Source organism: Carcharhinus amblyrhynchos, chromosome 5 (genome assembly GCF_965287045.1).
Source record: "Carcharhinus amblyrhynchos chromosome 5, sCarAmb.v2.hapA, whole genome shotgun sequence".
Classification (NCBI taxonomy): domain Eukaryota; kingdom Metazoa; phylum Chordata; class Chondrichthyes; order Carcharhiniformes; family Carcharhinidae; genus Carcharhinus; species Carcharhinus amblyrhynchos.
In genome coordinates, this window is record NC_137328.1 from 53,887,552 (window position 1) to 53,914,553 (window position 27,002).

The 27,002-nt window shown below is 38.7% G+C and overlaps 2 protein-coding genes across 6 annotated transcripts in view; one reads left to right on the forward strand and one right to left on the reverse strand.

Moving 5' to 3' along the window:
* Positions 1-22,525, forward strand: part of fancc (FA complementation group C) — a 158,973-nt gene extending 136,448 nt beyond the window's left edge. The window contains exons 12-15 of the mRNA XM_080188801.1: positions 4,647-4,731; positions 12,920-13,091; positions 19,830-20,033; positions 21,102-22,525. Coding sequence (XP_080044927.1) covers positions 4,647-4,731; positions 12,920-13,091; positions 19,830-20,033; positions 21,102-21,287 — 647 coding nt within the window. The 3' untranslated portion in view covers positions 21,288-22,525. The remainder of the gene's footprint in view (positions 1-4,646; positions 4,732-12,919; positions 13,092-19,829; positions 20,034-21,101) is intronic.
* Positions 1-27,002, reverse strand: part of aopep (aminopeptidase O (putative)) — a 362,002-nt gene that overhangs the window by 50,963 nt on the left and 284,037 nt on the right. For 2 of the 5 annotated variants that reach the window (XR_013886676.1, XM_080188799.1), the window contains one exon: positions 20,042-20,957. The exons of 1 other annotated variant lie outside the window; for it this stretch is intronic. The gene's annotated coding sequence lies outside the window, so the exon portion shown is untranslated. Of the gene's footprint in view, positions 1-11,555; positions 11,841-20,041; positions 20,958-22,954; positions 25,357-27,002 lie in introns of those variants that run through there. 2 more of the 5 variants (XR_013886677.1, XR_013886675.1) reach the window with 2 other exon arrangements.

A 27,002-nucleotide genomic window follows, 5' to 3' on the forward strand; every position in this document is an offset into this window, starting at 1 on the left:
TGTAGTGGCTAATGCGTGATGTTTAGAACTACATGTATACATTAGCTGAACTTTCAAACATTTACATGGTGAGTGATTACAGAGAATTTGGTGGCTTAAGCTGTCCTTCTGACTTGAACATAAAAGCATTCCTAACTCCAAGGCAGACAGGAGACATTTGCTTGGATTAAGCTGTAGTAATGATGGTGAGGCTGTTGGTGTGAACTGTTATTTCTGGGCAAACAACAACTTTGGTATTCGCATGTGCACAGTTAAAGGTGGAAATCTGAATGTTGTTGTCAGTAAAACCCAGCCTCTCCACAAGCAACACTGCAGTTTTCAGTGATGGAATCTGTCCATTTATTGCTGTCAGTCAGTTTGGGTGGAAATGAGGAACAAGAGTTAGAAAGCACTGGCGGGAGAATTTGATAGGTCCCAACAGTAGTTATATCGTTGGACAGAGCATTAAACACATAATTTTTGGAGCTTGTAACAAAGGCGTTGTAATCATAGTGGTTGGGGGGGGGTCGGTGATGTTCAATGTTCCTATAAATTTGAACAATGAAGTGGCAAGGATGGCCTAGAAGATTAGTTTGTAGAATGTTTTTATGATAATTTTGTGAAGCAATACATTTTGGCATGGACTAGGGATAACTATCTTAGATCTAGTATTGTGTAATGAGGCAGGATTATTTTGTAATGTTATTGTAAAAGAGTCACTGGGAAATAGTGATCATAATGCCATTGAATTCTATGTTAAGTTTGAAAGTGACATACTCCAATGACAAACAAAAATCTTAAAAGCGGTCAATTGCAATACGTGGGTATGAGGGCAGAAATGGCAATGGTTAATTGGGTAAATAGATTAAAGGGTATGGAGATAAATTAACTGTGGGAAACATTTAATGAAACACTTTAAATTGTTCAACAAAAGTGTGTTCTTTTGAAAAACAAGCATAGCAAGAAAGTCACTGGTTCAAAATCCTGGAATTCCCTCCTTAACAGCATTATGGGTCAACCCACAGCATGTGGACTGCAGCATTTCAAGAAGGCAGCTTGCCACCAGTTTCTCAAGGGCAACTAGCAATGGACAATAAATACTGGCCAGCCAGCGATGCCCATGTCCCACAGTCGAATAAAAGAAAATCCCATCTGCGGTTCACTAGTATTAGATTAAAAGAGGAGACTTACGATATTGCAAAAACCAGAAGCTAATCTGAGGATTGAATGTGTTTTAGAAACCAGCAAAAAGCCACCAAAAAGCTGATTAAAAATAGAATATAAGAAAAAACTATCTAGAAATATAAAGCAAGAGCTTTTTAAATGTACATATAAAGGAAGAGAGCGGTTTAAAGTAAGAATTGGTCCCTTAGAAGCAGAGGCAGGAGAAATTAACATGGGGAAGAGGCTACGGTAGAGTCATTGAACAAATATTTTGTGTCCGTCTTCACAGCAGAAGACACAAGTTTCATTCCAGAAATACGGTAACCCAGAGGCTAAAAGGAATGAGGAAATTAAGAAACTTAATATGAGCAGAGAAAATGTGTCAGAGAAACCTAAGAGACTAAACTCCAACAAATCCCAGCGACTTGATGGCCAGCACCTTAAGGTTCTGAAAGAGAGAGCTTCAGAGATAATGGATGTGCTGGCTGTGATTTGCCAAAATTTCTTGGATTTGGGACTGGTACTATATATTGAAATTTGCAAATGTTACATTGCTTTTTCAGAAAAGGAGAGTGAAAGAAAACGAGCCAATTAGCTAAACATCAACATGTGGGGAAAATGCTGGCATCTGTTATTAAGGAGTTCTTAACAGTGCCCTCAGGAAAGCGTAGCATGATTAGAACAAGTTAACACGGTTTTAATATGGAAATCATGTTTAACAAATTTATTCTGTTCTTTTGCGGATACAATTAGTAGTGCAGATAAAGAGGAGCCAACAGATGTAGCATACCTGAATTTCCAAAAGGCATTACATAAAGTGCCTCATAAAAGGCTAATATAAAAGATAAAGAATCATGGAGTTCACATTAATATATTTGCATGGATAAGTGCATTGTTTAATAAATAGGATAGACTGCGCATAAATGCAACTTTCTCAAACTGGCAGGCAGTAAATAGTGGAGCGCTGCAAGAATTAATGCTGGGGCCTCAGTTATTCACAGTCTATATTAATGATTTAGTTAATGAAACAGAATAATGGATCTTAATTTGCTGATGCTACTAAGCTAGTTGGAAAGGTAAGCTGAGGAAAGGAGGCAGAAAAGTTGCAAAAGATATAGACAGGGTGAAGCTATTCACTTTGGTTGTAAGAATAGAAAAGCAGAATGTTTTTAAAAAGGTGAGAAACTTGTGAGTGTTGCTGTTCAAAGAGACTTGGATGTGCTTGTACAAAGAACACAAAGTTAGAATGTAGCTACAGTAAGCACGGCAAATGGCATGCAAGGGGAAGGGAGTCTAAAAATAAAGAAGTCTTGCTATACTTATACAGGGCTTTGGTGAGACCACTTTTTCCCCCCCATTTGTTCATTGGATATGGTCATTGCTGGCTCACCCACCATTTGTTGCCCATCCTTAGGCGATGGAAAGCTACCTTCTGGAACCGCTGCGGTCCATGTGGTGTTGGTACACCTACAATGCTTTTGGGGAGGTAGTTCTAGGATTTTGACCCAGCGCCAGTGAAGGAACAATGGAATATTTCCAAGTCAGGATGGTGAGTGACTTGTAGGAGAAATTCCAGGTGATGTGCCCATGTGTCGCATGATGAAGGGAATTAATGCTTGTGGGTGAGGTGCCAAACAAGTGGGCTGCTTTGTCCTGAATGATATCAAGCTGCTTGAGTGTTGTTGGATGTGCACTAATTAGATAGTGGACAGGCTTTGGTGAGTCAGGAGATGAGTTACTTGCTGAAGGATTTCTAGCCTCTGATCTGCTTTGTAGTCACAATATTTATATGGTTAGTCCAATTCAGTTTCTGGTCAATAGTAACTCCCAGGAGGCTGATAGTGTGAAACTCAGCAATGGTGAAATCATTAAATATAAAAGGCAATGGTTAGATTCTCTCTTGTTGGAGATGGTCATTGTCTGCCACTTGGGTGACACAAATATTATTTGCCACTTGTCAGCCCAAGCCTGAATATGGTCCAGATCTTGCTGCATATGGGCATAGACTGCTTCAATATTTGAGGAGTCACGAATGGTGTTGAACATCAGTGTGCATCCCCACTTTACCTTATGATGGTGGGAAAGTCATTGATGAAATAGATGAAGATGGTTGGGCCGAGGGCACTTCCATAAAGAATGTCGGCATCAATATCCTGGAACTCAAACGATTGACTTCCAACAACCACAACCACAGCCAACTTCCTTTGTGCTAGATATGACTTCAGTTAATGGAATATAGAGACCCTGGGGGGCTGGATGATGTTGCAGAAACAAGGAGGAGCAAAGCCATTCAAATAGAGCTGCAGAAAGATTTTCAGGCAAATTTGAGTGACAGTTACTTATTCAGGGACCTGAGAATGAAAGGACAAGTTAGAAATGATTGGTAATTTGAATAGAAGTACTGAAGGCAATGTTTTTAGGTAGGGATGTGGCAATGGCAGTTTTGAGAATGCAGTTGTATATGCATGTATTGGCATTTACCATGTATGCAGCTGGTAGTTAGTTAATTTTGAAAAGAATCAAGAGAGCAAGTGGAAGATTTCATGAAGGAAAAATGTTGAATAGTTGGAGAATAAAAGAGCAGAAACTGAAGTGGAGTGTGGACTGAGCAGGCTGAAGGGAAGGAGCAGGTTGCATCAGTAACTGAGTTAATAGTCTACAGGGCCAAAGAAAATGCCTATAAACTTATATTTCAGAGATGCAGGCAAAAGCTACAAGGAAGAAAGATCAAAAGATATCTAAGGAGGTGGCTGCAACTGTAGAAGAGGAGTTAAGGTTTTCAGGATGGTTTTGCCTTCTAATATACTAAATATAATATTCTAATATACTAGAATAGTAGGATTTGCCGTAGAGGCTGAGTAGTGATATTATATATTATTTTTACCTGTCTCTCCTTCCTTAAGATCTTCTTTTAAATTTATCTCTTTAACCAGGCTTTTGGTCACTTGTCCTTATCTCCTTCTGTTTCTCTGTTGAATTTTGTTTGATAATTCTCCTGTGAAATACTCTGAGACTTTTTACTACATTAAAGATGTTGTATAATTGTAAGTTTTCTGAACACAAACTGTACATTACCCTGAGTCCACCAGTGGACGGTGTTACAATAATTTTTGGGGGAATTTTCCCATCCCCCTTGTCAGGAATTATGGGGTGGGGGGGAAACCATGCAAAGGTCTGTTGACCTCGCGTGGGATTTTCTGGTTTTCGGGTGAGCGCAGCCAGAAGGTGCCACCCTTTGTCTTTCTTGGAAACCTCATGCAAAACCTAGCCTTGTAATATTTTCATTGAAAATGTGCTCTCTCCAGTGGTATCTTCTGTACTGTTGTCTAGCTTTTTTCTGTTCAGACCTTCATCTTTTCCTCCCTAAAGCATTTGGGGATATTCTATTTACGGATTTTGTAGATATCCAGATTATTAATGTGAGCCAAAAGTTGCATTCTTCATTTTTTTTTGTGTTACATGTTTAAATATATAACCGTTTTTTAAAAGTAATTTCATTTCAGAAATGCCATCGTCTGCCTGCTCCCAACACCTAATGAATATTATTCGAATGTTGAAGGGGATTGTACAGGATAGAGAAGTCACAGGGTGAGCTTTTAGTTTTGTTATAGATTATTTTCAACAAATGAGAACTTGAAACATTTTCAAAAATGATCTTTTTTCTATCCACAAGTTGGCACAAGAGATATTTGTTCTCTGTGAACATTTTGGCCTATTATCAACAGTTACCTGTGTTGTAATAATACACTGATGGTTAAAGGCTGTTTATTTCTTTAAAATGACAGTTATGCATCCCCTTTGACATGTGAACTACTCCAGGCTGTGATTTGAGACATAAATGTAAATATTTTTCATTTTTTACTGCTGCTCATTAAAAATTGCTGTGAAATGATGTCACACAGAATTTGATCCTTTTAACTGCGTGATTCAGTCTTCGTTGGTCAGAGCCCAGTGTTGGTTTAATAAACCAAAAGAGTTGTATTATTAAAGGTGTGAAGTTGCAATTACCTTTTGAATAATCTTACAGTACTCAAGATAACAAACTTATAAGCATTTATGAGTTTTAATTAGATGGCTCTATGGAGACTTACATTTGTAGTTATTATGTGACTCTTCATTTATAGTGTTAGGAATTCTGAAAGAGTGGTCTAGTACTATGTCCAGATGGGATCTTAAGATGGTACCAAAATGGCAGTATAGAAGTCAGGAAGGTTTGTGTTTTCATCTTCTTCTTGCATAATGTTGCCAATGTCCCTGCTCATCTGCTGCTGCAACCTTCATCCATGCCTCCCTTACCTCGGGGCTTGACTATTCCACACACTCCTGGCTGGTCACCAAAGATTCTGAGTGTCTTAATTTGCAAATCCCATTTCCCTATCGTTCTTGCGCTTGCTGGCCTACATTGGCTCCCAGTTGAGCAATGTCTTGAGTTTAAAATTCTCATCCCTGTCTCAAATTCTCAATCTACATATTGATTGGTTGACCCATGTCGGACGCGGTGGGCTTGAGGAAGAGTTCTTGGAATGCTGCCAGGATAGTTTCATTGAACAGTGTGTGATGGAACCAACGAGGGAGCGAGCTATCTTAGATCTGGTGTTATGTAACGAGGCAGGTAGAATTAGGGACCTTGTTGTGAGGGATCCTCTTGGGACGAGCGATCATTGATGGAGGATGAGAAAGTAGGGTCCCGGACCTGTGTCCTCTGTTTGAACAAAGGGGAGGACGATAGGATGAGAGAGGAAATGGCAAATGTAGATTGGGGGCGCAGATTGGTCGGTAGGACTGCTGAGGAAGAGTGGAGGATCTTTAAGGAGATCTTTTTCGGTGCTCAGCAGAAATTTATTCCAATGGTAAAGAAGGACCGTAGGAGAAGGGATAATCAGCTGTGGTTATCGAAGGAAATAAAGGAAAGTATTAAATTAAAAGCTGATGCATTTAGAGTGGCTAAAAGTAGTGGGCGAGTAGAAGATTGGGAGAGGTTTAAAAATCAACAAAGATTGACGAAGAAGATGATAAAGAAAGGAAGTTTAGACTATGAAGCTAAACTAGCACTAAATATAAAAAAGAATAGTAAGAGTTTTTATAAATATATAAAGAGGAGGAGGCTGGCTAGAGTGAATATTGGACCCTTAGAGGATGAGGGGGGATTTAGTGGTGGGGGATGAGGAAATGGCTGAGGCCTTAAATAAGTTTTTTGCCTTGGTCTTCACGGAGGGGGACACAAATAGTTTGCCGGGTATTAAAGATAGAAGGATGGTAGGAGTTGAGGGCCTGAATGCAATTACTGTCACTAGAGAGGTAGCTCTTGATAGACTAGCGGGACTGATGGTGGGCAAGTCCCCAGGACCGGATGGAATGCATCCCAGGGTTCTGAAGGAAATGGCAGAGGTGATAGTAGATGCCTTAGTGATTATTTTCCAAACCTCGCTGGATTTTGGGGAAGTGCCGGAAGATTGGAAAATGGCTAATGTTACGCCGCTGTTTAAAAAGGGTAGCAGGCAAAAGGCAGGGAATTATAGGCTGGTTAGTTTAACGTCTGTTGTGGGGAAAAATGCTTGAATCTGTCATCAAAGAAGAAATAGTGAGGCACCTTGAGAAGAATTGTTTGATAGAGCAGACGCAGCACAGATTCGTTAAGGGGAAGTCGTGTCTGACGAATTTATTGGAATTCTATGAGGATGTGACTAGTGCGGTAGACAGAAGGGAACCGGTGGATGTGGTGTTTCTCGATTTTCAGAAGGCGTTTGATAAGGTGCCGCACAAAAGGTTACTTCAGAAGGTTAGGGGGCATGGAGTTGGGGGTAAGGTGTTAGCGTGGATAGAGGATTGGTTGTCTAATAGGAGGCAGAGAGTTGGTATCAATGGGTGCTATTCTGATTGGCAGTTGGTGACTAGTGGAGTGCCACAGGGATCGGTGCTGGGGCCTCAACTATTTACCATTTATATAGATGATCTGGAGGAGGGGGCTAGTGTAGGGTGTCGAAATTTGCTGATGACACAAAGATAAGTGGAAAAGCAAATTGTGCAGAGGGATCTAGATAGGCTAAGCAAGTGGGCGAGATGGCCTACTCCTGCTCCTATTTCTTACGTTCTTATGTTTTTGTATTCAAGTCCGTCCAATACCATGTCCGTTCCTAGCTCTGTGATTTCCTTCAAACTCATAAGCTCGAAGATAATTGTGCCCCTCTAATTTTGGCCTTTTGTGCATTTCCATTTTACATCCGTAGTTGTTCTGCCAGTGATAATTGTGTCTTCAGTTGCCTTGACCCCCAAGTTGTGGAATTCCTTCCCTACACCTCTCTTTCTCACATTCCTCCTTTAAGACACTTCTTAAAACCTATCTCTTTAGACCAAGCTTTTGGACATCTGACCTAATATCTTGTACTATGTAAGTTGTTGGGAGCATCTAGTGAATAATGAGTCCTTGTAATGTAGTTGACGTAAGAGATTTAAATAAGAAATCTATCCTTCCAAAGTAGATTAGAAGAGCGGTTTGTTTGCCAAATCTTTTGAGGAACACACTCTTCAATTTACTGATGAGTTGTAGAGGAATCCAACTTACAATAATGAATATTTTCAAAGTTGGACAGTGTAATTGCCTAGTGATCTTGAAATGGATTGCAGATAGAGGCACAAGAAATAGGTGCAGGAGTAGGCTATTTGGCCCCTCAAGCCTGCTCTGCCATTCAGTAAGGTCACAGATGATCTTAACTCCACTTTCCTGCTTGCCCTCCAAGCCTTTCAATCCCTTGTTGGTCAAAAATCTTACTAACTCAGCCTTGAATATATTCAATGACTGAACATCGATGTGAAAGAGAATTTCAAAGACTTTTTGAGAAAATAATTTCCTCCTCACCTATGTCTTAAGTGGGAGATCCCTTATTTTTAAGCTGTGTCTCCCAATTCTCAATTAAGAAATGAGGGGGAACTTCCTATCGGAAACTTACTTATTTCAAGAAGATCACTTCTCATTCTGCAAAACTCCAGGGCATTAAGGTCCAACCTGTTCAATGTTTCCTCATTAGACAACTTTTTCATTCCAGGAATCAGACCAGTGAATCTTCTCTGAACCACTTCCAACGCAAATATATTCCTCCTCAAGTTATAAGACCAAAACTGCACGCAGACACTAAGTATGACCTCAACAAAACCCTGAATGGTTGTAGCAAGACTTCCCTTCCCTTTCACAAAACCATATTGACTTGCCAGATTGTATTATGATTTTCAAAAAGTCTTGCTAATGTTCTTAATAATGGATTCTAGCATTTTCCCAAGATGGGTGTTAGGTTAACTGCCTGTAGTTTCCTGATTTGTTTCTCCTTTCTTGAATAGAGCTGTTACTTTTGTGGTTTTTCAATCTGTTTCCAGAATGTAGATAATTCTGGAAGATTACAACCCACTGCATCCAATATCTCCCCCGCCATCTCTTTTAAGACCCGAGGATGCAGGCCACACCACCTCCCTTTTCCTTTGTACATACTTGTAGAAACCTTTCCTGTTTTGTATTTCTTACCACTCTTTTCTCATACTTTAATTTTTTCATCAATTATATTTTTAGTCATCCTTGGCTTCAAAAAATCTCCCAATTTTCTGACCTACCATGAGTCTTCACAGCCTTGTAAGTTTTCTTTCAATCCATCAAACCCACTACTTGTGAATTCTGGGAGCTAGGTGAAATCTGAGCATTAAATGGGTACACAGGAATTCCATAAAAGACAGATAACGGAAGAAAGTTTCCATCTAGGGTGTTTTTTTCCCCAATTATTGATGATCTTGATAGTCTTGAGTTAGCCATTATATCTTAAAAGGAGTTATAATGTTTGCAATTATAGATTTTTGCTTCCAACATAAATTGGATATTTTTTATGAGCTACAGTTTGTGAGCTACAAGACAAAAAATGATATTGGTAAAATAACTCCTTCTCATGGTTCTCCTTTCTTCCCCACTGATGGAAAGAAAGCAACCACTCCCCAAGTCTTTGTTAGAGTCATAAACATAAAATTTAACCTGTCCCCATTCTGGTGGGAGGTGGACACTAGGGTGTTCCAACCACAGCATGTATAAATTCTGAGTAGAATGTTGAAAGGTCATTCACAAAATCTTTATTTTATGAATTCTGCTCTCCAACCTATAATCCTTAAGTTTTATATTCAAATAAAAGATGAGCCCAAGCCTCCTCCCACCCAGGCTTGCTCTTGTCTGTAACTTCATGGCGGAAGTGCCAATTGTCTATTTCAGTGTCTATGATGCTTGCATTTGTGGGGGAAGAGCACTTTGTGCTTCTCAGTTTGTGAAGCCACCTATAATTTTGTTGCATCTTAGTCCAATGCTACAGTCACTCTCTCACATTAACAAATTGCTCAGGAACATTTTTCAAATGAATGCAACCTGTGACACAAAATAAGCTTTGTTTATAGTGTTAATGTTGTCTTGGTGAAGCTTCGTTATTAGCCAGGCTTGAAAGGCGGAAGTCAGAAAAAATTGATACATTCTATTTGACTTGGCTGAACAGTTCATACAGCCATGTTACTGTAAAATTACATTTAATGCATTTTTTTATATTGATTGAAATTCGTAACCCTTTATTTTGCAGAGAAACTTCAATTTCAGTAGTTTTATTCATAATTTTAAAAAAATTGCCAACTGAAAAACATAAAGTTACAGAAACAACTGGGAATGTTTCCCTCCATGCCATCTTTTCCAAAAATAATTAAACAAAGAATTGAGTGGACTCCCTAATAGCAAGGGATTTCTATCCACCCAGTTTTCCTGTGTTCACTGTGTTCAGATGAGCCACTAGGCTAGGGTGGAGGACCAGCTAAATGTGCCACAATATTTCTTTCCGACCCCCCACACCCTTTCAGGATGAAACATTTTTTAGAACCCATGGTTTATTTGAATATGCTTAGCTCATACACATTGAGAGCTCCAGGAATTTGGTGTTCCTTGATGTGGCCACATGTTAGTAACAATTTCAACTTGTGCACTGTGATGGAAATTTACAATAATGTGGCTATTTTGATGCCAGGTAACTTTAATATAGGATGATTATGAATCTAAAATATATACTGCTTTCAGTAAGTAAGAGAAAATTGCCAAACTTTTCTCTCTTAAATTACTATTTTGAAATGGAACTAGGTGAGTATGCAAAAAAGAAAGTAAGAGTTTGGGAAAAGCACAGGAAAATGGGAGTTAGTGGATAGTCTAAGAGATGTGCTACAGCATTCTTTGATTTGTGGTATAATTACTCTTTTTTTTATTTGTATCATCCAAGAGTCTAACTCAGTGGTTCCCAAATAAAGTGCTGCGGCACAATGGTGTGCCATGAACCCCATCCCCACCCCACCAAGTGTGCTGCGAAAAATGATTAGAAATTCATACAATTAAACTAAAACTAATTTTTGTCTTCAGCTCTATGGTCTGTATCTCCAAGACCCAATGAACCTCAGGCCTCCCGGACACGCGCCAGCCAGGAAAGAGCTGTACGTGCGCGCTTTAGGCTTTTTACATTGGTCAAACCCATGCGCAAGGTCAACAGGACTTGGAGCTGAAGACAATGGCCCCATGATCCCACCCAAAAAGGGCATAGAAACCCTGGGAGAAATGAGAGAGACGGAAGTTTTAAAAAAAGGGCATATGCTAAAAATCACAGTATTGAAATCATGTCAAAAACTTGTATCTATAGTTACATTTGGCTAATGCCTCAAAATGAGATTAATATTATGCTGAGACTTCCATCCTGCACTTCAGCTTTCTCCACTTTCTTAATTATGTTCCCACTTTTTTCTCATGCTTCATTTTTCTACTTGAGGCTTAGTACTGAAAATATTAATTCAGAAGGAAAATATTGCAGGTGCTGGAAATCTGACATAAGAAATATGTGAAAAACTCGGATAATCGGACAGCATCTGTGGAGAGAAAAATTAATGTTGATGACCATTTCAAAACATTAAGTCTCATATGAACTGGATAAATTATATTGTGAACTTTCTTTTAAGGAAATCATTCCCTTTATACAGTTTACATTTATTTTGTATTGTTTGCACTTTTCCAACTCAGTGGCCCAGGTTTTGTGATAGCCAAAACCGAAGATATCAGTACTCAGCATTATTATGGTGGAAACCAGATTTCGGGCATCCACAAATGCACAGTAAAACATGGAAACCCACGTTTCCTGATTCTTTCTGGAGTTTCTGTCCACGTCACCATTCTCTTGATGGCGAGTGGAGGCTGAAAATTGCCCCTAAAAAGTATTTTACTAGTGGGCAGTTCAGAGAAAATAGGAGGTGTTCCTCAAAATGTTTAATGGTGTAAGAGGTGTGCCGTGACATATAAAAGGCTAGGAACCACTGGTCTAACACATGAGGAAACCCACCGTCTGTTCAAAAATCTACAAAACTAATCTTGGGTTTGGTTCTGCTTTGTGTTTCATCTGAAGCAGTTAGGGCAGTGGAGCAGGAGCATCTCTGAGAAAGTTACCACTGTACAACCACACAAATCCTGAATACATTTATTTACCTGGTCATCTTGTAATATGTTCCAGCAAATGTGCTTCCAAGATTCATTTTCCTCATCAACATTCCAGTGAACATCTGTCTTAAGCGTGGTGGAATTTACATAGGATAGCTTGCAAAATGCCCGGCATCTTAATGTCTTGGGATCTTTGTTCAATGCTGCATTTCACACTTGGGTTTTGCTAAAATGTTTAAACCAAATTCACATATGAGGGCTGTGGGATAGACATGTTCATTGTGAGGTTGATTTTCCTTCCAGGAGACCAAGCTTGTAACCAAAGATCCCACCGCAGCTGGTCATCGATCGCACACAAGGGATCCATTGCATGCACGAATGTTTTCAATTGGGTGGCACAGTAGCAGTGATTAGCACTGTGGTTTCACAGTGCCAGGGACCCAGTTTCAATTCCCAGCATGAATCACTGTGCGGAGTCCATGTGTCTGCATGGGTTTTCTCTTATTCCTTATTTCTCCATAATTTCTAGTATGTTTTGTGTTCCCTACTATGAAGACAGACGCAAAATATTTGTTTAGTGTCTTTGCCATTTCGTATTCCTTATTGCCAGCGACACCCAGGTGCTAAAAAGCACTTACAGTCAATTTTTATATCTCTGGCTAGCTCAGTCCACATTCCATTTTCTTCCTCTTTTTCAATGTCTTGCTTTAAAACCTTTCAATCTTAAGGTTTACAAATCTTTCTGGCAACATTATAAGTTGGCCCTTTTAATCTAAGGCTATTTCTGGCTGGCAATGACGATAGCATTTTTCCAATGGAATTTTTATTCTTCAGAATAATTATGAATTATTTATTTTTATGTATGTCATTGCTTATCTACGGTCATATCTTTTATTCTAACCTCCTAAACTGTCTCAGGCAACAGCTCCTGTAATTTTCTATTGGATGCTCAGCTTTATATTAATGCAAACATTTTCTTGTGGAAATGATATATAACCAGTTATCATCAAGCTCTTATAGGCAAACAGCTGTTTACAGCATTGTATGGTTCAAGGGAATTAATAGTGACCTGCAAGATTCCTATGTGGTGACAACTGTAATGCCAGATGAATACAGCTGTCCTGCACATTTAATAGCTTCAAGAGTGCGAATGAAACTTACACATGGAGCATTAAAAAGGATTATTTTTCTTGGGTGGAGAAGTAGTGTAATATTTGGCTTAACTTTGGAAAAGATTAGAATAGATTGCAGATTTAACTACTTTATTTTGATGCTAACTTTCAATTTTTCTGACTTGTGTTGCAGAACCTCTGCAAATCGATTTGAGAACTGGTTTTTACTGGTTCATTTTGGAGACTGGGTGAATGTTGCCTTACAGCAATTGATGATGGCAGACAATATCTCGGAGATGCTACTTTGGCTTTTGATGTTCTACTATGAGCCACATTTGGAAAACCAACAAGAGAGCCATTTACTGGTGGGTTTCCATCACATGCAATAGTTTTAATCAATAATTTCTAGTATTTTCAATTTTTTTTTCCTTTTTCATTTGCACCTTCCCAGGGATTTAGAATGCTCCTACCAATGGCAGATTCATAAGTCTTACATCAGTATGTATTAAAATAATTCTTGAGGCAATTTGCACAATATCTGTATCATCCTGTAAATGACAGCCAACTGAAAGATCCCTTCTTGACATCTTTGTGAAAGTGAAATTGCAAGTTAAAATTGAAGAGAATTGCAATGTGGTGTGCTTAGATTTGCAACAGCCTTCTGATTTTTTTTTAAAGTCTGTTACTGAAATTGAAAGGCGTGGAAATTCATGGTAAAATCTGGTCTGGATAAGAGATTGACTGGGGGAAAGAAAGCTGCAATTACTTGTTAAGGGAGTGATGTTGCGGTCAGAGGGGTTTTCAACTGACTGTCCCAAAAAAAGGTGCTGGAATACCAAGTATTCCTAACCCACGTAAACAACTTGGATTTTAGAAACTAAGTACAAATCAAATTTATATTTGATAAATTTGAAATTGTGTTGAAGGCAATGACTAGGGCCCTGTAAAATCTGTACATCTGTTGTGAAATTCATTATAAATATGATCAAGATAGTCAACATTGGGAACTAAATGGATATTGTTAGGTATACTGAATACGGAAATAGAGAAAAGTTGAAAGATCAGGGGTAAATAGATTTAGAAGGCAAAATCATTTATACCTGTCTTAAATGAAGTAAATAGAAAAATTCCAGTATGGTGGCAGACAGGCCTCCTATTTAACTCTTTAAATGATTGAACGGAACTCCCACTAACTGAGAAATTGCATTGCTCCCACTGAGGCCTGGAATGGATTGACTGATTATGCTACAAAACCAAGGCCCCTCAAACTTCATGACCAACCTTCCCCTTGTGCAGTAACATGATGGATGGATTGGGTAATTTGATTTACCCTTACTGAGATGTCGTGCAAATGAGTTTGTCCCAGTAATTTTGGGCAATATGCACCTTCACGTTTGAGTGCAGTTTCAAACTGCACCACTGCATTTCCATTGTTGGACTAGGCTGATCACAATTTTGATTCCTGAGCGCTTAGACATTAATTACCCAGGAGGTTGCAGGCAGCTACGTATGTGAAGCTAAGCCTGTAATTAGGATTCCTCTACTGCTGAAGCCCTTGACCGATTTGGAAATCGGAAGGCCAGGCAATGTTAAATACTGTGGACAGACACCCAGAACAACTGAAATGCCAACCTAAGGGAACAGGAGTTGCTGTGCAGCATATTGTTGAAGTGCGAGTAGATCCATGGGGCTCTGGAGCCATTAGGAAATGATTCCAAAAGTGCCGCTGGTGACTTCTACCAGTTTTGGCAGTGCAGTGACTTGCATGAATAATTCTAGACAGCTGAGACTCTGGCATCCATCGTGGCCAATTGTGGAACTGAGGGAAATATGTAGTGTGATATTTTTCCCTTGAAATAAATGTGATTCTAATATTCCTGCCAATTAGTAAATGGGCATATTATGGGCTCACCAGAAAAATTGCTGGAATTTACAATAGGGCTGGCAAAGGAGAAGAATCATACCCGATCCAAGTTTCATGCTAGCCCTTCCCTATCACAAAACCATAGTCCTCATTGGCTTCAATAATTTCCAAGCCAATAAACTTATTTTTTCTGAGATGTAATTTGCTAATTATGGTGGATAACCACAATATAATTTCTATGTAAATGATAGTTTCTAAAATGCTACAACTCCCTGAAGCTCCAATTCATAGGCAATTAGCATATTTGATCAACGTTTATCTGTTATTTTTCGCTCCCATACAGTTCAGTTTATTTCATCCTTTTAGAGGTTTAATTGAGTCGTCAGGATACATTAAGGGAGCTTCGAGAGTGGAGTTAAAGTGGCTAATGGCTGCTTCACTGAGGGTAGACTAGAGTTTGGAAAATTGAAGGATGTTGATGGGAAAGTAAGATTGGGGGATATTGCAAAAGGATGGAGTGATGCCATTGTGGGATTTGAAAATGAGGATGAAGATTTTAAATTAATGTAGAATTACATTAGCACAGAAAAGAACCATTCAGCATAACCAGTACATGCTGGTGATAATGCTCCACTCAACATCCTCCCATCCTTCCTTTCTAACATCCTTCCTAAGATCTGATTTTTGTTTTGCAACCAGCTTTCTTCTCATTCTGTTACTTAGCAGAACATGCAAAATCAGGAGACTTAAAGGTCTATATTATGAAACCTTATTGAAGACCTTTTGGAAATCTCGATATATTTTATGTGCTGTATTACCACTGTCTACTATATTTTACCTTTTCAAATAATTGAATGACATTGGTCAAGCAAGACTTTCCACATTAACTATTGATGTATTTTTGATTTCTAGATGGCTTTCTTTTTCCCCTTTAGTAGGATTCATTTTTTTTCTTCTTACAACTGATGTGAATCTGGCTGGCTCTATAGTTCCCTGGACATGTTATATCTCCTTAAATATATAGTATTAACTGTTCTCTGGTAGTATGCCGTTCTCTAACAAATAATTAAATTTGTATTTTTTAAATTTGATCATTGGATGTGGGTATTGCTGACTCAGCCAACATTTATTGCCAGTGCGAAAGCAATGGTGAGTCATTTTCTTAAACTGCTGCAGCCCGTGTGGTGTAGGTTCACTTACTGTTGACAGGGAGAAAGTTCTAGGATATTACTCCATGACAGTGAAGGAATGGCAAAATTAGTTCCAGGTCAGGCTGGTTTGGAGACAAACTTGAATGTGGTACTGCTCCCATGCATTTGCTGTCCTTGGTTTTCTAGATGGAGAAGTTGAGAATTTAAAAGGTGCTGCCAAAATATCCTTGCCAAATTATTGCAGTGCATCTTGTAGATGGTGCCACTCTCCACAGTGTTGGAGGGAATAAACGTTTCAGGTTTTGGACTGGATGCCATTCAGATTGGCTTTTTTGTCCTGAATGGTGTCAAACTTCCTGAGTGTTGTTGGAATGGCAGTTATCCAGTCAAGTGGAGAGTATTCCATCACAATCTTTATTTGTTTCTTATATATGGTTCTAAGACTTTCAGGCAGGAGGTAAGTTTCCCTTCACAGAATTCCTAGCCTCTGATTTGCTCTTGTAGCCACCGTAATTACTTGACTGATCCAGTTAAGCTTCTGGTGAATGCTAACCCCTAGGACCAAATTGTAAGAGTGGTCATTGAAGAAAAACGGCTTTTCTCCAAAGTATTAACTTGATCTTTATCATGCTGAAGTTTTCTCAATTATTAGCTTAAACAGTCATTGCACAGTAAGAAGTTTCACAACATCAGGTTAAAGTTCAATAGGTTTATTTGGAATCATAAGCTTTCAGAACTTTTGATTCCAAATAAATCTGTTGGACCTTAACCTGGTGTTATGAGACTTCTTACTGAGCCCATCCCAGTGCAACACTTGCACATCTACATCATGTCAGTCATTACTTGCTTACATGTTCCTCTGCTTTTATTTCTCTTGTTTGCTCTGATTCATTCACCATTTCAAGATCCAGCAATAAATATTCTCTAGTTTTGCTTTTTTTTTAACATACCATACTAGGTTACAAAGAAATCTTGTACGCATTGTAGGAATTTCATTCCTTTATCCTCTTTGTCTGCCAAAATGGTATGTTAGGCATAATTGCAAGAAAATCTGAGTGTGGGAGCAAATAAGTATTGCTGCACATAGTAAGACCATGCCTGAAGCACTGTGAAGAGTTTTAGTCTCTTTGCTTAAGGATATACTTTCCAAAGAGGAAGTGCAATGAAGGTTCACCAGATTGGATCTTGGGATTGCATAATTGTCGTTTAAAAAGAGATTGACTAAACTAGGCCTATTTTCTCTTGGGTTTAGAAAGAACACACAATTCTTGTAGGGCTTGATACAGGACGGATGTTTCTTTTGGCTGGTCTAGAACCAGGGGACAGTCTTTGGAATAAGACGTTGGTCATTTAGGACTGGGGTGGAGAGTGATTATTTTCTCAGAAGTGGTGAATCTTTGGAATTTTCTACTCCAGGGGGCTGTGGAGGCTAGCAGTCATTAAGTATATCTAAAGCAGATATCGATAGATTTCTAGATAATAAAGACATCAAAGGATATGGGAATTGTTAAACAGAATTAACGAATATGATTTATTCCAACAATTCCTTACAGCAAATAGAGTATGGTTAATTAAGGAATCTCTATAAAGGTTAAATGTCCCATCACAGGGGACTAGGGAAACTGTTAAAAAGTTGAAGTAAAATTCCACAATAAGGGGGAAAGAACATGTTGATATAACCAAAGATTGCTTACATGGGTGAATAGCTAGCTGGTATGCCTGGTGATGTCTGTACCACCTCAATCTGGCTGTGCAAGGCCAAGCGTAGTAACAACAAGAGATTAGGAAGATAGATAATTCTTGGAGCAACAGCCATCCTGCCTCGTGGTATCTGTAAATTGTTTAATATGAACATAAACTAGGCAATGCTCAAATTCAAAACAATATGCTGCTTGTATGATTTTTCACTGTGTACATATGTCATGGTTCAGCTGGGCATAGTCTGCCTCAAAAGCCTTTCTCTGAAGGAGTGAACTCTCTGCATATGCTTGAAAATGAAGTGATCATTATCAATTTTGAATCTCCTGTGATTAGCTCATAAAAAGCCAGTAACAGCATAGTGTGGGGGAAATGGCACTAAGGAACAGTTCAGCCATGATCTAGGTGAATAGGGGAGCAGACTCAAGGAATCAAATGACCTACTCCACCTATTTTCTAAATTCTGCCCAATTAATTAATAATTGATAATTAGTTAAGTTAATGAATTGGAGAATAGTGAGCTAGTGCAGGTCTGTGAAGATACGAACAATGGAACAAATTGAGGTGGTGAATTATGGAAAATTAGTTTATGGAGTGTGAATGAAGAATTGTTGATAAAAAGAGCATTAAAAGTCTGAAGTTACAGGAACATAGATAAGAGTTTCAGCAGATGGGGACTCATGTTAGGAACTAAATATGGAATCAGGTCCCATTGCTGGGTAATACCACAAGGAGGGCAGCATAAGGAAGGGGGAGGGAGCCAGGTAGTGTATTGCTGATAGATTATGTGAGAGGCCCTGGAGTTAATATGGGGTGATGATAGTACAAATAAGATGGGTTTTTTTATATTCAAGGGGAACATTTAAAAATCCAGCTTTGGGCTACATGCAATCGGTATGTCTGGAGAGAATGCAGTTCAGATGCTGGGCACCAGGTTAACTACTGACTGTATTCTTGCAAGTGGTTTAGTAGAATCAATGGACTTGTGTTTAGTTACGTTTCTCTGGGATTTCTGATTAGTTGACAGGGTCATGTGATGACATGATTTATGTGCAGTTCCTGTGGCAGGGTGAAACAGCTTTTATAGAAAGCAGTTTGGGTTTTGCTGTTGAAGCCAGAAGGATTTTTCAGGCTTCTGTAACTCTCATTTCTCCCAAAGCTTCAAAACTGTCAACACTCATTATAGCAAGTATATTCATGGTTGCTAACTGTATTTAAAGTGGTATTTAAGTGTGTAAAAGGAATGTTGCTTATTTGGAACTGAACAGTGATGTTAGCAATTAGTTTTATTTTTAAATACTGTTCAACTGTTAATAGTTAAGCTGCTTCATTTGTTAGAATTGTATTTAAACTGTGTTATTAACTAAAGTTTGTTTTACTATAAAATATCTGTACTTTGTCAGTGGAATCATTCTTGGAAGGAAATATCCTTTCCTCACATATATGCCAAAATAGAAAAATTGTTAGGGTCTAGATTGGCATCTTAAGGTAACTTGGGGTTCTGGTCCAGCATCCTAACAGTGGGAAAAGGAAACGTAAGTCATTGCTGGAGATATGCTGACTGCAGTCTGGATGGGAAGAAATGGAGGCATGCAAGTGCAATCCCATGGAGCTGGAAATGGGAAAGGTAATCAAGAATAGCCTGTTTTATTTTAGGTAATACATTAGATCCTAAATCACAATTAGTATGAAATAATTCATTAGAATCTACATTACGTGATCACAACAAATTAAAACACAAAGCTTGTTACTTGTTTTAAAGTTCATTTTTGTTTATATTTTGGTATTAATACTAATAAATCATTTCTTGTAGATCATGCATCGTACATTTGTGGAAAGTCAGCTTTCTGAGAGAATAGATAATACTGATTCCTCTGCCAGTGCCTTCCAGAAATAACCTTTCAGTTTAAAATGTGACATTTTGAGTGTAATCGGACATATCAGTTCAAGTGAAATTGCACTGTGATGGGATTTCATTGATCCTTGACTGTCATGTCTAAGTGAACTGCTGGAGCTTTCTGCTCTCTTCTCAGCATAAATGCTGACCACATCTGCTCAGGGACTTTCTCCATCTCTTTTTCATTACAAAAAGACATATCCTGGTCCAGAACACTATATACTTAACCTGGTGTAGTGTAGAATAGTTCACTGTTTTCCATTTTTCTTCTGTTCTAATGAAGCTTTCCCTCCAGGCACTTCATGTTTTGGTGTGTGTGTGTAAGGACTTGTATTTATTAAAGCACCGTTCACATCTGAAGACAGCCTTTTGTCCCATCCAGCCAATCATGTACTTTTGATGCATAGTTACTGCTGGAATTTTTTATATGTATATTTATATGGGGAAAATAAAGTAAGTTTATCTTTAAGTCTTCCTTTTTTAATACTTGCAGGAAAACATGAAATCTATGTACAATCAAATAAAGGCAGTAAGCAATAATTCAACCATGAACCTTGAGGATCTGCGGACTACTTTATTCACTGGGTATCTTTGCACAGAACAAAGTCACCTTAAAGAGCTAATCAATCACCTTCTCGTGAGCTTTATATTATTTTCAGCAGATGGACACACAATAGCAAAGGAGTCCGTGCAACTTGTGAGTATCTGAAGTTACTTTGTTTGTAGTTTATGAAAGCTAATATATTATCAATGTTCGATTACAGAAATTGCTTTTCACTTTACTGGATCTGAATCATTACAGCCCCTTTTAAAATAAAAAAAGTACATATTTATTTCCATTCTTGTTTCATTAATGGACAAAAAAATTATTCTACTTTACATCAACTGTGCATTAATGTAAACTTTATCTATTTCCTTAGAGACTTTGGCAAGCCAGGACAAAGTTCTGTTATCTTTGTCTCTTAAATGTTTTACAATGTGACGTGGTAAATATGATGCGTACTCAGTAACCACAAATCAGTACATTCTTTTCTTTTAAAGTATCATACTTTTATTGACTGTTTTCACTTCAAGATATCAAATCAGAGAATTCCATGCTGCCACGCACAATAGAGTTTATATTATTTCTTGCCACTTCTGATTCTCAAAAACATCAAAAATAAAATCTAATTGTTAATCTTTTAATGTATATTGAGCCATAACAAGTTACAGCATTCAGCCCATCATGTCTGTGCCAGCCCCCCAAAAAAGACCAGCTGTCATTTTAATCCCACTTTGACACCTGGGCCATAGCCTTGCACTTTACAGGACTTTTGATGCAAACCTAGGATCCACATAAAGCCATGAAAAACTCCTAAGGCAGTGAGGGCACCGATAAACTTAGTGGCATAAGATTTAATCCAAAACAAAATTGATTACATTACATTATCTGACCACTAAATTCTAGTAAACGTTTAATTTTTGCAAGTGTCCTGGATTTTAAATGTGTAGATTGGTGACTCCTCTTGCCATGCTGTAATCTGGAAGTGTATGCATCCAGCAGGAACAAAGAATATAACACCAGAACACTATACTAGAAGTGAATTCAGTTGGCAGTTCTCAACTTGCTGCAGGTTAGGGGCTGTTGGTAAAGAAATCATGTTTTGAAATTTTTACTTGATTGTCCTTGTTCAAAATAAAATTTAGAACATTTAATCTGATTGTTTTTAACTCCTCTCTCCTTTTAATACAAGATGCTACCTATTTCATGCCTTCTTTATTACAGTTCATGTTAACTGGAGCTGCCACTGATGGAATTTCAGAATTGCTGGCTAGTACTGCACACAGACTAAAGAACAAAAGATGTACAGCATCAAAAGATGACAAGGTGCAGAGCACTATTGAACTCCTGCAACAGCAAATACTAGAATCCCCATCTGAAAGAGTGCAATCTCATGATGTCCTGCATTGAACTATTTAATGATTTTAGTGACTTTATTCACATTTGAAATATATGTCTGAAAATCTATGTCTAAAATCTTTCCCAGAATTTATTAAAACATCATCATTATGTTCATTTTGATGCCTTGTTCTAATTAAGAAACATACTTCTGAAGCTGGTGCAGTTTGGCAAGAGAAAATGATTTGTAGCAAAGCCAAGCAATTATATGCCAGATCAAAGTCAGATGATAGCACTATGTTCAGATACAAATGACTCAAAATCAGCAGTTCAAAACAAAATATAAAATCTAAGAAATGTAACAAATAGAAACTTGGTATCAATGCAAGATTTTATTTCGTGACCCCTTGTATTCAATTCCAGAAAAAAAATGAGACATTAGCAATGTCTTGTTTTTACGAAGCAGTAATGTAAAAGAGATCTATTGAAACTCTGCTTCTTTAAAAGGAGACATCTGCTTCACATTCCTAGTATCTGACGCAGCCTGACTTGAATAAACTGCAGATACTTTTACTGCCATTTTACACTGCTTGACATTTACCTTGTATACTTGAAGGCAACGTGGAGGCCATACAATATTTTTCATTCAGTGTTTTTAAGGCTGTTCTCATTTAAGCATTTACATACACCTTTAGAAATGAGCAATTGTCTGAACTGCAAAAATGCAGCCTACATCTCTATCGTTGTAAAGTAACAGCTCCAAATTTTAAAGTATACATTTGCACTGAAAGCCATCAGTATACGAAATGAGCTGCAGAAATACTGGCCTTTCAAAGGGAGCTGCAAAAGAAACTAAATGGTTCAGCAGTTTCAATTTACCCAATGTTATTGAAAGCAACAATGAAAGAAGGCTTCAGTGTTCTGCTGAAAGGACAGAATTTTGAATGTTCTGATGATTTTGCTGCAGCTAACATATTAGAAGAGATAGGGGCTGATGGACTGCATTGAACTACAGATGAACAATGTGAGGTGTGAGTAAAAAAAAATTATTTAGCCCACAGGGGAAAGAGACATAGACAATAAGAGGTGTGAGATAATATCAAAAGTGTTATGAAGTGTGTAGATCCAGAAGCAAAGGAAGACAAAAAGCTTCCAAAATGAAACATCAACTTCTGAGGGCTAGCAAGGTTGAAGTTTTACAATTAATTAAAAGGTCAATCAAGAGTAATGGATGCAATGAGAAACTTGTTGCATAATTATTTTGTGTTGATGGTCACAGGAGAGGATTCCTTTACTGCCTGGGGGCTCAGAGGGGGCAAAGGTTGTTCAGTGTATCCAAGAGTGCTTCTTGAGGCAATATGTAGATAGTCAAACTCAGGAAGTGGCTATCTTAGACCTGGTTCTGGAAAATGAGCCCGGACAGGTGCTTGATGTCTCAGTGGGTACCATTTAGGGAATAGTGATCACAATTCTATAAATTTCTAGATACTTGTAGAAAAGGACAGTCCCAGAGTGAAAGTACTAAACTGGGGGGAAGGTAATGATAGTATTAGGCAGGAGCTAGGGAATATAGACTTGGTTGGGTCGGGGGGGGGGGGGAAGGTGGAGATGTTTGAGGGTTAGTCCACGTTTGATATGTGGGAGTCTTTTAAAAGACAGTTGTTAACAATTCAGGACAGTAGGGCCCTGTAAAAAAGGGTAAGAATGGCCAGGGTTCAGGAACCCTGGATGGTGCAAGACTGTGAGCTTAGTGAAAACAGAGGAGGCATACATACATGATAAGGTTTCTCACAGTAGGCTGATATAGACGGTGAAGTCATATGAGATCTGAGGTGAGCTGGGAAGATGGATACGAAACTGGCTTGGCCATAAAAAGCAGAGAGTAACAGTGGAAGGGTACTTTTCTAACTGGCAGTCTGTGAGAAGTGATGTTCCATAAGGATCATGTCCCCCTCATCTTCAGACACTTCAATGAAAACAATCCAAGTTTGTTAAATCTTTCTTCATGGTGGCACAGCAGTTAGCACTTCTACCTCACATTGCCAGGGACCTGGGATCAATTTCAGCCTTAGGTGACTGTCTGTATGGAGTTGCACATTCTCCCTGTGTCTGAGTGGGTTTCCTCCAGGTGCTCCAGTTTCCTTCCACAGTCCAAAAATGTGCAGGTTAGGTTGACTGGCCATGCTAAATTGATCCTCATGTCAGAGGGATGAGCAGGGTAAATATGTGAGGTTATGGGAATTGAGTCTGGGTAGGATTGTGGGACTCAATGGGCCAAATGGCCTCCTGCACTGTAGGATTTGATGTAATATACATAAATGATTTGGAGGAAAATGTAGGTGGTCTGATTAATAAATTTGCAGATGATACAAAAAACTGGGGTAGTAGTAGATAGTGAGGAGAATTGTCAGAGGATCTAGCAGGATATAAATTGGCTGGAGACCTGGGCCAAAAGATGGCAAGTGGAATTTAACCCAGACAAATATGAGGTGATGCTATTTAGAAGGTCCACTGCAGAAGTAAAATATACAATAAATGATAGAGCCCTTTGAAATATTAGCATACAGAGGGATCTAGGCATGCAGGTCTACAGTTCCCTGAAGGTGGCAACTGAGCTGGACAAGGTGGTTCAAGAAGGCACATAGCATGCCAGCCTTCATTGGTTGGGGTGTTGAGTATCGGGATTGGAAAATCATGATGCAACTGTATAAGACTTTGATTAGGCCGCATGTGGAGTGTTGTACACACTACCGGAAGAATGTTTTTGCATTGGAAAGGGTGCAGAAAGGATTTACCAAGATGTTGCTGGTTTGAAGGATATGGACTATGAAGAAAGTTGAACAAACTTGGATTGTTTTCATTGGAGCATCAGAGGATCAGGGGGGACCTGATAGAGGTTTATAAGATTATGACAGGCTTGGAAAGAGTGGAGAGTCAGAGTCTTTTTTCCCAGGGTCAAAGGATCAATTACTTAGGGGGCATAGTTTGAAGTGAGGGCGGAAAAGTTTAAAAGAGATATAAGGGGCAAGTTTTTCACACAGAGGGTGGTGAATGCCTGGAACATGCTGGAGGTGGTGATGGAAGCAGATTCTATAACAACATTCAAGAGGCATCTGGATAGATACATGAGTAAGCAGGGAATAGAGGGATATGGACCCGCAGAGGCAAGAAAATATTAATTAGAAAGGCATCAATGTTGGCACAGACTTGTTAGGCCGAAGAGCCTGTTCCTGTGCTGTCCTGTTCTTTGTTCTAGAGGAAGAGGCTAGTACCCAGACATTATGCTGAAGTTCACCAAAGCAAGAAAACAATTGCCTGAACTGTTGTAAACCTGGAGAGCCTCACTGTTATTGGGAAAATGCCTACAGAGGGCCAGATCCAGAAGCACTGCCCCAAAATGTGGCACCTAGCATTCCTGCCTGGGGTTGATTGAGGGTGGATTCCAAATTACATTTCAGGGAGGTAGCTGCCCCACTTGTCAAGTTTTCATCAACAAGGAGTGGGAAACAGGATGTATGCAGATTAGACAGATAGGAACAGGTGGGATACCTTTTTGGATAAGGCTGCACAACACCTTTAGAAGGGGTCAGGTGTCCTTTGGCATTATCAAAAGTAGACATGAATGTGTGTAAAAAGTGCATAAACTCATTGGCGCATCCCTTCAAATCTTTTGTTTAAAAATGTTAGCTATTTTACTATTTCTTGATATAAGCCTGAGGGTTATTATTATTGGGTTAGTGCTGATTGAGTTTACAGCCTTACATCATCACACTTTCAGTTCATGGTTTGGGAGACAGCTGCAAGTGTGGGACTGGGAATTCTAATACTTACCCTTAACCGGAAGTTGATCTCGATCAGCCATTTAATACAATAGATACAAGAGCAGGTCAGAGGCTGCAAATTCTGTGACAAGTAAATCACCTGATTCACCAAAGCCTGTTCACCATCAACAAGGTAGAAATCAGGTTTGTGGTGGATTGGTTTCCACTTGCCTGGATGATTGCAGCTCCAACAGCATTCAAGAAGCTTGATGCCAACAAGGACAAAATAGGCCACTTATCTGCACCCCACTTCAAACCTTAAAACATCCGCTTCACCATCATCAATGTCTGCAGTGTACACCAACTGCACCTCCTAGCATCTAGAAGAATAAGAACAGCAATGGCTTTGGAACACCAGTATCTGCAAGTTCACCTTCAAATCACACATCATCCTGACTTGGAAATATATCATCGGTCCTTCATCATTACGTTAACATTCTGAAAGTTCTCAGATAAAATCAGCTGAATAGCAAACGTTCAAGAAGGTGGCTTGTCGTCACCATCTCAAAAAATTATAGATGAGCAATAAATAAATGCTGGGGATGTCAATGACATTTGCATCCCATGAATGAATTTTTTAAAAATGTACTTCTTGCTTAAAATAAGTTGCCAGTGCAGGACTTCGATCAACTAATCGTACATTACTGGTATGTTAAGTAACCAATTATCATACAACGAACTCTTGGCTAATAAATACATCTGAAATAAAAAAATCATGAATTCAGTAATGTTTCTTTTTCAGTGCAACATTTCCATGTTTGTCCACTTTCATTTAATATTTTATCTAGATCTCCAGTGCCTACTTTTCCCTTTATAAGCTACAATTATAACCTGATGAGGGTTGTGCACTGAAGGCAGGAAAAGAACTTGGGGATTGTACTTTGCAAGTCAGTGAAGATCAATGCTTAGAATCTGATGATTACTGTGAATTTACAGTCGGAAGTAGAGTTTGAAGATACATTTTCACAATGGTTCGATTTAATAAATTTATTCTGCAGTCTGACTTTCTGTCTGATTGAAAAACAGTTTCTAGCCAAGGTCGCTGTACGAGGCTCTACATTCCCAGAGATACCACAGCGATTGAGATTGTTGCTATGAATAAAGACCATAAATTGTTTTGCTTCATTGATGCAGCAGAGTGATTTCTATAGTGCCTTTATTACACATTCACTTATGAATGATGTAATATTGTGTCATTTAGTTATTTTAACAGTGGCATAATCCTTCCATTTTTCTACTGCTCAACTAGTCTCCAGCACCCAAAGTGTTGGGTCCCAGCTGTGACAATCATCTGTCTTCTTTATTGCAACAACAATAGCAGTGATTAAACGAATCAGTTAAAAACTTTTTACTACTGAAAGCCAACCATTTGTTCCCCTGCCTAGTCAGAAACTAACTGGGCAAGTCACACAGAGGGGAAAATTAACACGCTTGATTAAACAATGAACAAAGTTCAGTTTTTGAGAGGTTTACACATTCAAGTTATTTAGTTACTTTTGAATAGAGAAGAGAGTGAATGTTTTGAGCCTGGATGACCCTTTGTCAGAGGTCAGACTCAAAACGTTGGCCAGCTCTGATGAAGGGTCATCCAGACTTGAAACGTTAGTTCTATTCTCTCTCCACAGGTGCAGTCAGACATGCTGAGATTTTCCAGCATTTTCTGTTTTTGCTTCAGATTCCAGCATCCGCGATATTTTGCTTTTATTCAAGTTATTTTTGATTTATCAGTTATACCAGTTCAAAAATTACAACTGCACTTAGCAACAATATAGCCACTTTCTGAACATTCAGTAAATAATTCCAAAATCCTGGTCCAAACACTATTTGAGAAATAAGTTGTTTTCTAATTTCAATGCCATTGACTAATAGGAAACTCCCACTTGTATAAAATGCTGAGAGATTGGGAACTGTTAATGGCCAAAGGGACCTGGGTGTTCTTGGTCATTGATTGAAGGACATAGAATCC